We start from the raw sequence: 17,325 nt of genomic DNA, 5'->3' as shown, positions 1-17,325 counted from the left end.
AGAGGGGTTAGGGGTTCCATAAAAAGATACTGCTACTGGGCCATGATCTGGAATAACTCCATAGCAATACTATTTTGCGACGAGTATTAAAAATATAATATCAGCATTATAGCCTCTCCAATAAGGGTCTAAAAAAATAAATATCTATCTGAAATATGGACAAGAAAAGGATTTATTAGCTCACCTCTGAATTATTGAGACCCACTTTGGAAACACGTCTTAACGGTTGGACGGTCTTAACAGAAAAGAGCGAAGCGCTATCATGGCGCCTGAATCTGGAAATTGGGCGTGAGTGACAAGTTGAAAAATATGCTCATCTACCGGATATATTTGGGAATTACAGAAGAATCCTTGAGTCGGCTACAGGTAGGTACTTGACAGATAGATGGGGCTATTAGTTTTATTAAAAAAAATATAATCGAAATATATAATGAGTTTCTTTTAAATCTTTTGAAACGGTTACAGGGTTCACTTTTTAGGATCTTGGTTTTCTCAAAATCAAATTTATGTTTTTTTTCGTTTTCATGTTTTGTGAGGGCGGTTGAGTTTTTTTTGTCATATTTGTGGGAACGTATTCTTGAGTTAAGTAGCTGACTGGTTTGTCCAATATAAACTCCATCACAATTCGAGCAGGGAATTTCATATACAACATGCGATCTTTTTAATAGAGGGGTTTTTGTTTTTAATCTTGTAAAATTCTTTTTCAAAAGGTTGTGCCCTTTATGAGCAACCATAATATTATGTTTGGACAGAAGATTTGCAATTTGTTCTGATAATCCTTTTATATAGGGAAGAGACATATAGTTTTTCTTTACCGTGTTGGTTTCATTGTTATTATTGTTATTGTAAAATTTATGCAGTCGCGATTTGAAAGTGTTGTCGATAAGGTGGTGTGGGTATGAATTAAGTGTTAGTGCTGTTTTTGCTTTTTTAATGGCCTGAGGTCTATTAATAGGATCGGATAATCTAATAGCTCTATCGGCGAGTCCGATAACTACTGATTTCTTTTGAGACAGGGGATGATGAGAGTTGAAATTCAGATATCTCGATGACCAGGTTTTTTTGGTGTACCATGAAGTAGTTATAGTGCTGTTTTCTCTATGTAAGGTCAGGTCCAGAAAATTAATTTGATGATTTTTTTCAATTTCTAATGTAAATTTTAGTTTTTGGTGAAAGTTATTGAATTCATTTAGTAAAATATCCATTTTATCCTCTGGTGCTGCGCTCAAGCAGTCATCTATATAGCGATAGAAAAAAGGTATATCAAAATCTATTTTATTTAAAACAATTTCCTCTAGATGCTCTAAAACTAATTGAGCGATGGCACTGGATATGCTAGCACCCATAGCACATCCATCTGTTTGTTGGAAGATTTTGTTTTTATATAGGAAATAGGTTGACTTTAATGTTGTTTCGACTGCTAGCAGAAATTCTTCTAGAGGGATGTCTGTGAACGCTTTGATTTCATTCCACTTTTTTTTTAATAATGTCTTTCGCTAAAGCTATTGGAATATTGGTGTATAAAGATACCACATCGAGAGAAACTAATTTATAATTTGGAGGTAAATGTATATTTTTGAGTTTTAATTTCAGGTGATCAGCGTCTAAATTAAAACTCAAAAATATACATTTACATCCAAATTATAAATTAGTTTCTCTCGATGTGGTATCTTTATACACCAATATTCCAATAGCTTTAGCGAAAGACATTATTAAAAAAAAGTGGAATGAAATCAAAGCGTTCACAGACATCCCTCTAGAAGAATTTCTGCTAGCAGTCGAAACAACATTAAAGTCAACCTATTTCCTATATAAAAACAAAATCTTCCAACAAACAGATGGATGTGCTATGGGTGCTAGCATATCCAGTGCCATCGCTCAATTAGTTTTAGAGCATCTAGAGGAAATTGTTTTAAATAAAATAGATTTTGATATACCTTTTTTCTATCGCTATATAGATGACTGCTTGAGCGCAGCACCAGAGGATAAAATGGATATTTTACTAAATGAATTCAATAACTTTCACCAAAAACTAAAATTTACATTAGAAATTGAAAAAAATCATCAAATTAATTTTCTGGACCTGACCTTACATAGAGAAAACAGCACTATAACTACTTCATGGTACACCAAAAAAACCTGGTCATCGAGATATCTGAATTTCAACTCTCATCATCCCCTGTCTCAAAAGAAATCAGTAGTTATCGGACTCGCCGATAGATCTATTAGATTATCCGATCCTATTAATAGACCTCAGGCCATTAAAAAAGCAAAAACAGCACTAACACTTAATTCATACCCACACCACCTTATCGACAACACTTTCAAATCGCGACTGCATAAATTTTACAATAACAATAATAACAATGAAACCAACACGGTAAAGAAAAACTATATGTCTCTTCCCTATATAAAAGGATTATCAGAACAAATTGCAAATCTTCTGTCCAAACATAATATTATGGTTGCTCATAAAGGGCACAACCTTTTGAAAAAGAAATTTACAAGATTAAAAACAAAAACCCCTCTATTAAAAAGATCGCATGTTGTATATGAAATTCCCTGCTCGAATTGTGATGGAGTTTATATTGGACAAACCAGTCAGCTACTTAACTCAAGAATACGTTCCCACAAATATGACAAAAAAAACTCAACCGCCCTCACAAAACATGAAAACGAAAAAAAACATAAATTTGATTTTGAGAAAACCAAGATCCTAAAAAGTGAACCCAACAGGAAAAAGAGAGAGCTTCTAGAGTCTATACAAATAAAAAAAAATAATAATGCAATAAATGATAAAAAAGATGTCAAAAATTTGAACAAAATATATTTTAACTTAGTTTAAAAACACATAATAAGACAATCTCAGAACGCCTATGATGTTAAAATAACTGGTTGTTTAAACGATAAACTAACTTCAATAAACAACACATTAGATCTAAAATATATTTTACATGTAGTGACTTAGTGGGTATGTCCTATGTTTTTAATATTATTTTAATTGTGACGTCTACTTGTTAGTAACAAATTTTTACATGCTTGGTAAGTCAAAAGTTTAACCCTTAAAATCGTATTATGTCTGTCATAAAATGTTTTTTTAGTCAATATTACTTCTTGAAAAAGGCATGGATTTCCTGCCGAAACGTCGAATAAATATATGAAAATGCCTTAGTACCAAATCAAAAATTTTTTTATGAACCTAAGCCCAAGAAAATCCACTAAAAAAATATATATTAAGGTTCAAGAACTAAACTCAAACTATATATATATATATATATATATATATATATATATATATATATATATATATATATATATAATATATTTGGAATATATTCAATGGTTGAATAGTAGAGGTTTTATCGGTCAATAATTGGCAAATAAAAGTCGTCAACTACTTTATTGATTTATTCGAATACGTTTCGCTTTTATTTTTAAAAGCATCATCAGTTCACTACAAATACTGTTCACAGACGGGAGAGAGTTTCTTATGAAATCAATATCATTAACATAGGCTAGAAGTTCTTAATACCTTGGGCCATTAATGGATTGCATTTTAAATAGGCGATTTCTATTTTAGTAAGCTGTTCTTTAATTTTTTGAATATTTGAATTGAGAATCTGTATTTTATTCGACTGTTTTATAACACAGAGTTTCTTGTGTTATAAAATATAGTGCTGTTTATATAGTGCTGTTTAATAATAATAAAGTTCAAGCAACAATTCATATATGCAATAACTTGGTACTGATATCTCTGCTCCCCGATACCAGGTAGCAGTCCCGAAAACATTAAAACTGCTACACTCATGCTTCCTATTATCCAACGATTAGCCAGTCCAGGACTATACGCCTTATTATGGTACTGATATAGCTGCTGCCCCTCATAAGTGAATATAATAAGCAAGAAAGGTTTTAGCAATTTAATAGAATTTTGTATGTTAGAATATTATTTCTCCGAGAAAGTGAAAAATATTTATTTGCTATCCGGATTTAATCTATAGATTAAATATTAAAATGCTATAGAATATTGCTATTAGCAGCAAAAAACGGACTAATAATCAGTAACGAGAAAACTAAATAAATTTTCTTTAACATACAAATAAGAGGATGTAGAGTAGGGCATAACGTGACAATAAAGACCCATATAATTTTGAGAGATTGCAGCGTTTTAGGTATCATAGATAACCTTGTCACATAAGAAATAAAATGGAATATTCAGGTAGCTAACTGATGTATACATAACCCTCATAACACTTTTTAATCCAGAAGTCTAATACGAATCCCTAAAATCAGGATATATAAAACAGTGATTAAACCAGTGCTATTGACTGAATATGTGAAGAGAACGCTGACAAATTAATGTAAGTAAAACTTAGGTATTAATTAGATCAGGATTACTAGAAAAGCAATCAGAAGTATTTTCCGACATACAAAGGTCCTAATACTAACCAATACCAAACCAGAACTAATGCCAAGGTCATACAGATCTATAAAGATAGCAACGTTATACAAGAAGCTAAAATCAACGCCAAAGTTGCGCTGGCTATATCCAAAGGTTCTCTAATAACTGCATTGTCAAGTTAAACTGGGAGAATGCACCGAGAGAAAAAATGCCTTTAGGACGTCCACGAATGAAGGGGGGAAATAACATATGGTCAGATTTAGGAATAATGAGACCACCTACCGACCCATCATATTTATCAACACATGCCTGTACAACCACCCGCTATCCAACCTACAATCAATACTTATCTGTTAGGAACTATCAAATCAATTACATGTAATCAAACGAACTAGGCTTAAAAAAGTTGTCCCAGGAAAGGCACTTTAGAAATATTGACATATATTTGTAAAACATTATTCACGTGGCTGAGTTTTCAATAGGAATGAGGAGACAAAAAGCTGAAAAGCCAATAGAACCTTCTTGCGTTCTGACTATACTATAACCATGACCTTTATATAACATCTAGAGAGGGAGAAGAATGTCTATGTACAATCTACAACTCACTGATTTTCTCCTTTCTAATTGGGTATGTATATGTATTACCATAAAAAATAAAAGCAAGGGAACTATAATTATGAAACTCTATCCAAACAAATTATATATACAAAAAGATTATTTAAATTTCTAATATTTACACATTAAATTATGTCCGGTAGAAGTATGCCTAAAGTATGCCTTCTAAAAATACAAAAAGTAGTTATTCATACCTCACTTACAAAAGGTGAACGAATCAGCATAAAAATACAGCTGTTTTTATTAATGATAAAATCCATATTTATACCGGTATCTCAGAAAAGAATAATGTTTGGATAAAACATGTAAGGCACATGTCATATTTTGAGATAAAATCTTCAATTCAGAGATTGGACATTCTTAATAAATGTATAATCTAATATGGCAGCCTGTTTATGCTTTACAGGCTTAGAAAACACTAAGCACACAAATATTAATTTTTTTATGTACTAGGTTGTAAAATAAGTATACTCAAAACAAATAAATATTATCGACCAAGTATTCTACTTCAGTTCAATATTAATGAATCAGATATTATAAAAATGTTGTCATAGTTGTTAATTCATAGGAGATAAAACCAAATGTAGAGCATATACTGAAATCTAAATATCGTGGAATAAGATATTCAGATAGTATCGAGCGAAAACATTATTGATGAGGCAAAGGGAGACCCATCGCTGAGAAAGTGAGAAAGCAATTGCCAAAAGCAAAGGGTACTTTGTACTAAAGTATCCATACTCTAAAGCATAAGCATGTCTTTTCCCACTCCTTTAGTAAGTGATGGATTCAACAGTTACTTGATGGAAATTAACTTTATCTAATAATAAAACAGGTATGCGTTTACATATTATAGTCTGTAATTGAATAAGTTAAGGAGGGGACAACTGTTTGTCTTAAGTTGGTCATTCAGAATTATGTATGTATTTTTTAATTTGCTAATTTCCATAGGTTCTAATTTCCATAGAATCTAAAGATACCTTAAGGCCTTTATTTTAAATATACTTTTTTAGTAATGAAAATACGTAAATAGAACCTGGAATATACATGTAACCTTTGATCTCTGGGATAAACCCATCTCCTGAACAATGGTGCCGATATATTTAGTTAAAATTGTGTACACTTATTTTAACCGTTAATGTCCTTATTATCCATATATAAGTTGTGACCCATATTACAAACCCATTTACCTTTCACAAAAAGACTCTATATTAACTATAGTTATTATAGTTATTACTATACAAATCTGATTCGAAATATCGTCGAAAAGTAACAGTATGTAAAATTTAAATTTTTAATGAAAAGTTAAAGATTGGCCATTTCTTATGGAGTTCAAAAGAGAAGCCTTTACGAAAATTTGAGTACTAATAAGACAACAGCAATCGGGCGTATCCTGGGTAATGAATATTTAATTAATCGGCTAATTACCCGTTCAATATGATTTTTGTCAAATCGGCCCTTTTTAAGACCAACTATTCTAATTATTTCTATAAATATTAAGGGCATATCTAGAGATAAAGACACTTTACTTTACTTAACATTATCAGACATATGCGCTTAGCACAAATGTGATGTATTTTTAGTGCAGGAAATACATAGAGGGCCAAACTTAAGGTATTTGGTATTAAGCTGATCGCTGAAAATCACATAATAAATGTGAAAGTGCTATCTCTGCCGGCAAAGAAGCAAAGAAAAACTTAAAATGAGAGAGGACAAACCAGTCAGCTATACAAAATACTTCTCAAGAAGTAAAACAGAAGAAAAACTCTAATTAAAAGACAAAAGTGGCTATAGACAGGGAAGATCATGTACGTCACAAGACTAAATCTTGCCCAGGTGGCCCAACATAGCAAAGATGGGTACGAAAGATATCAGGTATGAAGAGTGGTATTTGTCAATCTAAATGCAGCTTACGACACCTTAAATAAGAGGGCATTTTTTCAAAATTTATGTGATATCCCCTTAGGTAATAAATTCACTTGTATTACCCGCGTATTCCTACACAACCGAATATTTTTGGTATCACTTAATGGTAAGAATAGCAGATAGAGAACGCAGAAGAATGGTCTCCTTTGTGGTAGCGTAATGGCACCTACACTGTATAACATCTCCACAAACCATCAACCCATACCAGTAAATACTAGGACTTTTATTATGTAGACGATACATCTATTGTTGCACAACCAAAAACTTTTGTTGCTGAAGTGGAGAAAAATCTAAATCATACCTTAAACACAATAAAAATAGACTATAAATCAATTTTAAGCCAAACCCCAGAGAAACTCAAGTATGCTCCGTTAATGCCCCTAACAGAGACGTTTTCACAAATCTGAACATCCAATAGTGTCATGAAATTCTTAAACTCTTAACTTGCTATAAATATCTTGAAGGTAGTTTGTGTCACACTTAGTCATTCACAGAACTTTGTTTAAAACTAAAAGGTAAACCGAGGACCAGAAATAATCTTCTCCGCAAACTTGTCAGCTAAAGTTGAGAAGCACATCCTTCCACTCTTAAAATGTAAACGCTTGCACTCTATGCTTCTGTTAACACGTAAATTTAGCTATAAATTAGACAGCCATATTCAGCGGATATTAAGACTCACATCCATACATAAGCTCTACAATATCGTAGATATCAATCCACCTAATATCCGAAGATAAGTAGTTAAAAAACGAAAGAAACAAAGTCTAGATTCGCAACATCCACTTCACAAATACCAGCCCATTTTATGACTAAAATCGAGAAAAAACTGGCCAGATCAACACATCTGCAAGATATACCAAAAAAAATAAGCTGCTCTTCTCCATCTGAACCGTCGAGAGGACTCTTGCCTGCAAACACCGGATAACTTGTGTGAATGTGAGGTGGAAGATTCTTCAGACCTTCTTAGTTGACTTTGCCATTTAAATCGGTCTTTTCTGAAGGGACAAGGTTTAATTATTTGAACTGAACATGTAAAGAATATATTCTTTATAAAGATCATTGCAAATTTGACACTAACTCCACTTGTTGGTGGATGCATATATGGATAATTGCATCATGGATGCACTATGGATTAAATAAAACAATTTCTTATTAATCGGATTCTTAAATAAAACGTATAAAGACATACTCACGTTAACAAAATACATTAGGAAATTTCCGCATATGAAAAAAACCATTCAATTTGGTAATGAAATCCTTTTGTATCTATAAAGCTATTTTTAGAAAAGCACATACCTACCAAAACTAATAAAAGACTGAGACAAATAGAGTGCCAAAAAGAAACATGGACAATGGAAGAAAGATGGAATACATACAGTGAAGTATTAAAGACAACAGCAACTGAGGTGTGTGGAATCAAAAAATATAATAAACAGTTGAAAAGGACAAGATGTGGGACAAGAAAGGTGAAATAAAGAAGTGAAGACAGAAATAAAAAAGAAGAAAATAGCATGGAAAAAATACATCGAAACGGGATTAGAAGAAGATAAAGAAAAATACTATAGGCAGAGACGATTGGTAAAAAAGACAGTCACATAAGCAAAAGCAAAAACATGGAAAGAATTTGGAGAAGAACTTCAGGAAGAATATATAACAAATAATAGAAACTTTGGACGACAATATGACACATAAGGCAAGAAAAACGAAAGAAAATAAACGCAGTAAGAGATACTTCAAACCAAATACAAATAAGCCCAGAACAAGTAGCTAGGGTATGGAAAGAATATTATGAGAAAAAATTTGATACCGAAGTGATAAAGGAAGACAATATAATCAATGAAGGCGAAGAAAACACAGAGCCAAAACAAATAAGTAGAGAAGAAGTAATAGAAGGATTATCAAATATAAAAATAGGCAAGGCAGGTGGAGATGATGAAATTGAACCGGAAATGGTAAAATACATGGGAGAAGAAGGAATAAACTGGCTATGGAAAATAGATAAAGAGGCGTGGGAAAAACAAACAATCCCTAAAGACTGGCAGAACAATATCATCGTACCAATATACAAAAAAGGAGAACATGTAAACTGCGACAACTATAGAGCAATATGTCTGTCATTGGTATGCTTTAAAATATATACGAAAATAATAGAGAAGAGACTGAGACAAGAAGTAGAAATGGTATTGGGAGAAGAACAAACTTCATTTAAACCGGGAAGACAGACAAATGACAACATATATATATCATTAGAAACCTAATAGAAAGAAGCATAGATACGAGTGAAAAACTAGTATTAGCATTCATAGACCTAAGAGCAGCATTTGACACGATAGAAAGACATATTATAGGAAAATGCTTGAGGAAAATAAACGTACCTAATGGATTGATAAAAATTATTGAAAGTACTTACAAAGAGGTAAAAGGAAGGGTACAAATAACAGGGGAAAGATCGGAAGCATTTAATTGAAAGAGAGGTATTAAAGAAGGAGACAGTCTCAGCCCTTTGCTACTCATAATAGTAATGAACGAATTGATAAGAAACACTAGAGTCAGAACCAATCAACTACAGACAATAATAGGTTACCGCAGATTACAACCGGTAACAATAGAGTCCTTAATGTATGCAGATGACATAGTACTAATATCAGATTCCGAGAATAAAATGCAGAAACTAATGGATATATGGGTAGAACAAATAGAAGAACTAAAAATGGAGATAAACGAGAAAAAATGTAAGGAAATGATAATCAGCGGCAAAGGAGATAAGGAAGATAATCAAATAAAGATAAAATGTAAAAACTAAGATTTGGAAATAGTAACAACTTACGAATACCTGGAAAGTATAATAACTAATGACGAAAAAATAGACTGGGAAATAACAAATAGAGCAAAGAAATCAAACAAGTTATATTATGCGTTAGCCCCAATAATAGGAAAAAGAGAACTTGCACGAGAAACAAGAATAAAAATATATAACACAATAGTAATACCGATTGTGCTCTATGCAAGTGAAAACTGGACAATTTTGGAAAAACATAAGAGCAGGATAAACGCAATGGAGATGAGACATCTAAGAAGGATAGTTGGAAAGACAAAATTGGATAGATTAAGCAACGAGACTATTAGGAGATTGGCCAACCAGCCAGGAACCGATAATGAACAAAATAGCAAAGAGACAAATGAACTGGTATGGGCATCGGATGAGGATGCAGTCTAATCGAGTAACAAGAAAAATTTATGAAGCAAAAAACATCGGAAAAAGAAAAAGAGGCAGACCAAGAAAAAAATGGATACAGCAAGTAGTAGAGGCGGGAAAACTTAAACAAAAATCAGTCGAGGGAATGAAAATAATGGCAGGAAATAGAAAAGAATGGAAGAGGTTGGTAAATAGAAATTAAAATAGCTAGCCCAAATCCGACACACTGATAGGGTAAAAGGAAGGGGAGAAAGAAATTTCACATTAATTTCCCTATAATATGTCTTTCTATCGTGTCAAATGCTGCTCTTAGGTCTATGAATGCTAATACTAGTTTTTCACTCGTATCTATGCTTCTTTCTATTAGGTTTCTAATCATATATATGTTGTCATTTGTCTGTCTTCCCGGTTTAAATGCTGTTTGTTCTTCTCCCAATACCATTTCTACTTCTTGTCTCAGTCTCTTCTCTATTATTTTCGTATATATTTTAAAGCATACCGATGACAGACATATTGCTCTATAGTTGTCGCAGTTTACATGTTCTCCTTTTTGGTATATTGGTACGATGATATTGTTCTGCCAGTCTTTAGGGATTGTTTGTTTTTCCCACGCCTCTTTATCTATTTTCCATAGCCAGTTTATTCCTTATTCTCCCATGCATTTTACCAATTCCGGTTCAATTTCATCATCTCCACCTGCCTTGCCTATTTTTATATTTGATAATCCTTCTATTACTTCTTCTCTACTTATTTGCTCTGGCTCTGTGTTTTCTTCGCCTTCATTGATTATATTGTCTTCCTTTATCACTTCGGTATCAAATTTTTTCGCATAATATTCTTTCCATACCCTAGCTACTTGTTCTGGGCTTATTTGTATTTGGTTTTAAGTATCTCTTACTGCGTTTATTTTCTTTCGTTTTCCTTGCCTTATGTGTCATATTGTCGTCCAAAAGTTTCTATTATTTGTTATATATTCTTCCTGAAGTTCTTCTCCAAATTCTTTCCATGTTTTTGCTTTTGCTTGTGTGACTGCCTTTTTTACCAATCGTCTCTGCCTATAGTATTTTTCTTTATCTTCTTCTAATCCCGTTTCGATGTATTTTTTCCATGCTATTTTCTTCTTTTTTATTTCTGTCTTCACTTCTTTATTCTACCTTTTTTGTCCCACATCTTGTCCTTTTCAACTGTTTATTATATTTTTTGATTTCACACACCTCAGTTGCTGTTGTCTTTAATACTTCACTGTATGTACTGTATGTATACTTCACTCCATTGTCCATGTTTCTTTTTGGTACTCTATTTGTCTCAGTCTTTTGTTAGTTTTCTCCGTGTAAAATTTTCGCATACTTTCTATCTTTAGTTTGTTTACATTTACCTTCTTGTACTTTTTTCTTTCCACTTTCTCCATTTTTTCATTCTCCAGTTTTGCAGTGACCATCCTGTGTTGTGTAGACAGTTTCGGCTCCTTTTGCGTTAAAATGTTTTTTTATATTTTGTTATAGGTTTCTCGTATAGACTATATAGTAATTTCGCAATTCTCTCTTCAGCCACAAATGTATATTTGTCGTTAATGGTTTGTTTACTGAATGTCTTTCCTATTATCAGGTCATTGGTTTGGCAGAATTCCAGCATTTTAATTCCATTTCTATTTAATGTTTCTTCCCCATATTTTCCAATGCATCCTAATCTCCTGTTAATGTCCTTACCCACTCTTGAATTCCAATCAAGATTATTATTTTTTCTCTTGTCTCTCTTAATTTGTCTAATGCGTTTTGGAGTTCGTTGTAAAATTCTATCATTATCTCTTCTTCATTGCCTTCTGTTGGCCCGTATATTTGTATTATTCCTATCTCGTCTTTTAGTTCTATTTGGGCTGTGATTATTCTAGATGATACTGCTTCGTAGTTTGTTATTCTTAATTCTATTCTTTTATTCTCCATTATACCGACTCCTTCTTTTGCTCTGTGACCCTGTGGTACTCCGGAATAATATAGACTATATTTCTCATTAATGCCACATGGTCAAATTGATAATTTTACAAATGCAAGATATAGCCTTAAGGTAATCAAGACATATGCTTCAGCGACTAGGGTGAGGGAGTCACTTTCATTAGCCTTACGGCTTTGAGACCGCAATATGCGGTTAAACGACATTTTTGGATATGCTAGCTTAAATGATACAATAAAAGACTCAACTTTGCAACCAATTGACTGCGTAGTTAATCGGCTTCTGGGTGCCATCCTGCCATCCCAGGACCTTATGTTTACTCTTTTGTTCACAGCAGCGCGGTTTTCTCTTGACGTTTCTCTTCGTATAGACTCTGGGGTCGTTTCTGCTTGCCCTTAATTCAAAAATACAAGGTCCCGCAGTATCATGCCAGACGCGCCATATAGGAGACCCGAGAGCTGTCACATGATGCACGTTTTTTAACCTTATGCGATGCACGTTTTTTGATTACAACCTCCGAGAGAAAAGTTTCTTATTTTTATATTATTAATCAACTTTTTTACGGTTTATTTGTACCCAGAAGCACGTGATTCGCTTTCTCAACCTTCTTCTTTATACTACAACTACTGATAACTAGTCTACTATTATTCCTTGTTTGGATAGGATTTTCACATATAGAAACCACGCCACGCCACGCCAATGTAGCAGGCCTACAAGCAACATGGTCATATTGGTTGTTACTATTTTAATAAACTTTTTTATTTAAACCTACAATTAACCTGAAGTCCTCAATAACTTTCTTTCTAGAAGTAACAGTATATTTATTTGCCATATAAGTAAATCTTTACATTTATTTTATTTATCTACTTGTAAATCATCGGCAAGTTTGGCTGACTAATTATGTTTATGTTTGTTTTTAATAAATGTGATTATTTAATAAAGTCTTTTATTGGTTTTTTCAAATTTCTCAATTTAAAATTTATATTAAGATAAGACGTAGGTACCTACACCTAAGAAGTGTTACTCGAAACCTTAAAAATAAAATTGGTATCTTAAGTGTCCTTTCATAGTTACACGATTAAGGTGTCGTTTTATTATTACCCAATTTGAGTGTAAAGTATAAGGAGAAGATGGCCAAGTATACAGATCTTGAAATACAAAAGAGATAATGTAGAATGCAAAGTATTCACATGATGTTCATCTAGGAGCATAAAACAACTTGGTCGTAGTGAACATATCTGTAAGAACATACAGGAAAATACTAGGATGTACCTAATTTTTTAAGATAATTTTAAAAATTCATCTTGTACTGTTATAATTATTTATTTTGTCTAATAAAATATATACCTTTTGATAGCAGAACATCAAGTGACAATGCATGCGATGCTAGCAATTTACTTCCCTGGTTTTTACAAGATGAGGCTGAAAGTAATGCCAATATACTGCTGCTTTTAGTTTGAAGTTTTAAAACATTGCTAAGACTGGCCACCTGAAAATAAATAAGGTATTAAAAATTCAAATCTTTACTTTTAAAACTAACGAGTGAATTTAAATAAATTTAATTTATATAAAAGTCTATTATTTTTAAGGTTATAGTCATAAATAGTGTTATTGATTTATTCGAAGTTATTAACTTTTTAGAAGACAGTGATTGTAAAATAAACTTTATTTCTAACTGGTATTATACATAAAACAAATATTTGAAACCAAACTTAATGAAATTCGTTGTGTCTCTTGTCTCATCGTCGATGGTCGTTTCTCTGATCCTCCCCGTTGGCAGGTATGCTGCTCCAAATTGCTGGTACCCAATTTGGCACACAATGTTGTCACTTTGTTTCTTAGTCCCTGGATTCCAAACATGCTCCCCTCCTTGAAAGAGGATGCCTTTCAAACATAAAAGTACATAAAATAAAGGTAACACTTAAAAATTACAAGTGAATGTTCTTTATGCTTCCAGTGGTAGTAAACAAATTTTTGAAAATGATCTCTTGATCATTCCATATGTGGCCCGAATAGTAGCAACTCTAGCTACTCCATCGTTGCCAACATAAATATTATGTAACAAAGTAAGGGGAGAATGAAGCAGTGAATTTTAAATTAATTTCCATTTTACGTGAAGCTTCGGTCAGCTAAAATTTTTTTTTATCTATCTAATTTCTTTTAACATGTTTCTTGCCCACACGAAATTTGTTCCATTGTCGCTATATATACAAGATGGCCGACTAACTCAATATGTATGGCTTTTGTCACATAATAAATAAATAAACATATATAAGTTTTGTATAGGTACCTTGTTTCCTTGTCCTGCTTTATTTTTAATCATTATAGGACCGGCATAATCAACCCCTACGTGTTCAAATGGTTGTCTTAAATTTAGCCGCGTTTCAAGTAGTGCTGCCATAAATGGCTTTACAGTAGGAGGCTTGAATTTTGAATTGAGGAAATACATTTTTAACTCTGCCCTATAATCCAATATTGATCACGAACACTTGCTTATGTATATATGTTGCAGCCCTCCATGTATTAATTTAGGATGATTCTGTGATGATAGTATTATGGGAGGTTTTTTCTCGAATGAAAATTAAGAATTATTTAATCTACCACCCACTTTTAAAAAGCCACTGTTATCTAGAAAAGGGTTTAATTTTAATATTTTACTATCTTTCAGATTTTTCTTCTTCTACTTGTAGTTCCTTCCCCTATCGGAGGTTGGCTATCATCACAGCTATCCGTACCTTATTGGCGGCTGCTCTGAAAAGATCTACTGAGCTGCAACTATACCACTCTCTTAGGATTCTTAGCCAGGAAATTCTTCGTTTTCCTATGGATCTTTTACCCTCGATTTTACCTTGCATTATGAGTCTTAATATCACAGATTTCGTACCTCTGGTAATGTGGCCTAAATATTCCAGTTTTCTTGTTTTGATGTGCTTTATGATCTCGCAATCCTATTGTAGCCTTCTTAACACTTTTGCATTTGTAACTCGTTGGGTCCATGGCATTTTCAAAATCCTTCTATAGCATCACATCTCAAATGATTCAAACTTCTTTATATTATCCACTTTTAGTGTCCAGCTTTCCATTCCATACAACAAAGTCGAGAACACGTAGCATCTTAAGGCTCTTATCCTCAGCTCCAGAAGAAGGTCTCGATTAACGAACATTGTTTTCATTTTTATAAATGCTTGTCTTCCAATTTCAATGCGTGTCCTTATTTCTCTACCTTGGTCATTGTTTTCATTTACCCAGGTTCCCAGATATTTGTAGTTATTCACTCTTTCTACTTGTTTTCCACACCTACACGTTTTAATAAAAAGTTTATTAGTTTGTCTGAATTAGAATATTACAGATTTAGTATTTTTGGCATATAGCCCTAAACTTAAACATTACTGTATATATATTGATAGTAATATATTCCATGTATTCCAAAACAAAATAGGATATTTGATTGTTCTTCTTCTTAGAGTGTCGTCTCCCTACGGAAGTTGGCAATCATAATGGCTATTTTTATTTTTGAACTTGCTGCTCTAAACAAATCAATCAATCTGCATTAATACCAATCCCGTAGATTCTTCAACCATGAGTTCTGCCTTCGTCCAACAGATCTTCTTCCTTGAATCTTTCCCTGTATTATATTTTATAAAGTCTAAAAATTTCATATTTTGGTCCCCTCATCACGTGGCCTAGGTATTCCAGTTTTCTGGTTTGTATAGTAGTGATTAGTTCTGTTTCTTTACCAACCCTCTCCAGTACTTTTGTATTTGTAATTCTATCAGTCCATGATATTTTTAATACTCTGCGCTATAATCAGAGTTCGAAAGCCTCGATTCTTTTTAAATTGCATTTTTTGAATGTCCAAGTCTTAGCTCCATATAATAATATTGAAAATATATAACAGCGAATGCTACGTAGTCTGATTTCCAAATTTAGGTTTTTGCACTATATAAATATCAATACTGTATAAGTATTGATATTAGTTTTTCATGTCTTACTTTATCGAAAGCTTTTTCGTAGTCAACAAAGCACAAGTGTAGATCAACGTTTACATCCTTACATCGCTGAATCAATATGTTGATGGCAAATAGTCCTTCTCGAGTACCCATTCCATTTCGGAACCCGAACTGCGTCTCGCTAATATCCTCCTCTAGCCTTTCGTATATTGTCTTATGTGTTACTTTCAGCAGTACTTTTAAAGTATGACTCATGAGACTCAGTGTTTGATAATTAGAGCACTCTTTTGCTGCTTGTTTTTTTAGGGAAGGGTATAAATGCTGACTTCAGCCACTCTTGTGGTATTATTCCCGTGTTGAATAAATCTGCCAGTACTTCCAAGTTATCCTCTTCCACTAGTTTAAACAGTTCTACTGGTATTTTATCTAATCCAGCTGCCTTATTTTCTTTAGAGTTTTTGATAGCATATTTGATTTCATCTATCGTGATCTTCTGTCTCTCTAAAGGATTTAATTCTTGTATTTTCTGCATTTCACCTCTTTTATCTTGAAAAAGTTAGTAGTACTCCTTTTTTGTCTTTTATGTGACCTTGCTGTCTATTTCGACCCATTCCAGTCACTTTTTTTTTATTTTTTTGTGCATATTTCTCATATCATATTTTGTTTCTAGTTCTTCTATCCCTTATCTGCTTTGATTTTGTCCTTAATTATTCGTTGTATTTCTTTATATTTATGTAGATCTTTTCCTTTATATTTCCTTTTTTCTTCCATTTGTAATAGTATTTCTTCTGTCATCCACTATTTTTTAGCATCTGACCTATGTTGTATCAAACTTTCTGGAGCTGATTTCAGTAATATGTTTTATATATTATACCACTTTTTATTTAAATCCCTAATTTGTTTGTTGTCAGTTAGTATTTTTTGCATATTAACATTCACATTATTTTTTAATTTGTTTTTCATTTCTTCGCTTTTTCATTCTTACATTAATTTTTGGTTGTTGTTTTCTCAGGTTAATTCTTTTTAATTTTATTTTCACGTCAGCAACTAACGGATTGTGGTCTGAGTTAATATCTGCTCCAGGATCAGTTCTAACTGAGGTTATGGAGTTTTATATCTGCTATTTACGAGTATAAAGTCTATCTGCTTTCTGATAATGTGGTTTTCTGTATGTAAAGGAGACGTCCATGTATATAGTCTTCTCTTAGGAAGCTGAAACCAAGTATTGGCAATTACCATATTCTTTTCTTGGCAGAATTCTATGAGCCTTTCTCCTCTCTCGTTTCTAGTTC

At 32.6% G+C, this 17,325-nt stretch overlaps 1 protein-coding gene across 1 annotated transcript in view; it reads right to left on the bottom strand.

Annotated features, from left to right (window-relative positions):
* LOC140436877 (brefeldin A-inhibited guanine nucleotide-exchange protein 3) overlaps positions 1-17,325 on the bottom strand; it is a 158,404-nt gene that overhangs the window by 56,014 nt on the left and 85,065 nt on the right. Inside the window, exon 13 of the mRNA XM_072526035.1 lies at positions 13,431-13,572. Within this exon, the coding sequence (XP_072382136.1) occupies positions 13,431-13,572 (142 nt within the window). The remainder of the gene's footprint in view (positions 1-13,430; positions 13,573-17,325) is intronic.

The sequence above is a fragment of the Diabrotica undecimpunctata genome, chromosome 3, assembly GCF_040954645.1.
Source record: "Diabrotica undecimpunctata isolate CICGRU chromosome 3, icDiaUnde3, whole genome shotgun sequence".
NCBI classification, from domain to species: domain Eukaryota; kingdom Metazoa; phylum Arthropoda; class Insecta; order Coleoptera; family Chrysomelidae; genus Diabrotica; species Diabrotica undecimpunctata.
This window is presented reverse-complemented; position numbering and strand designations above follow the sequence as displayed.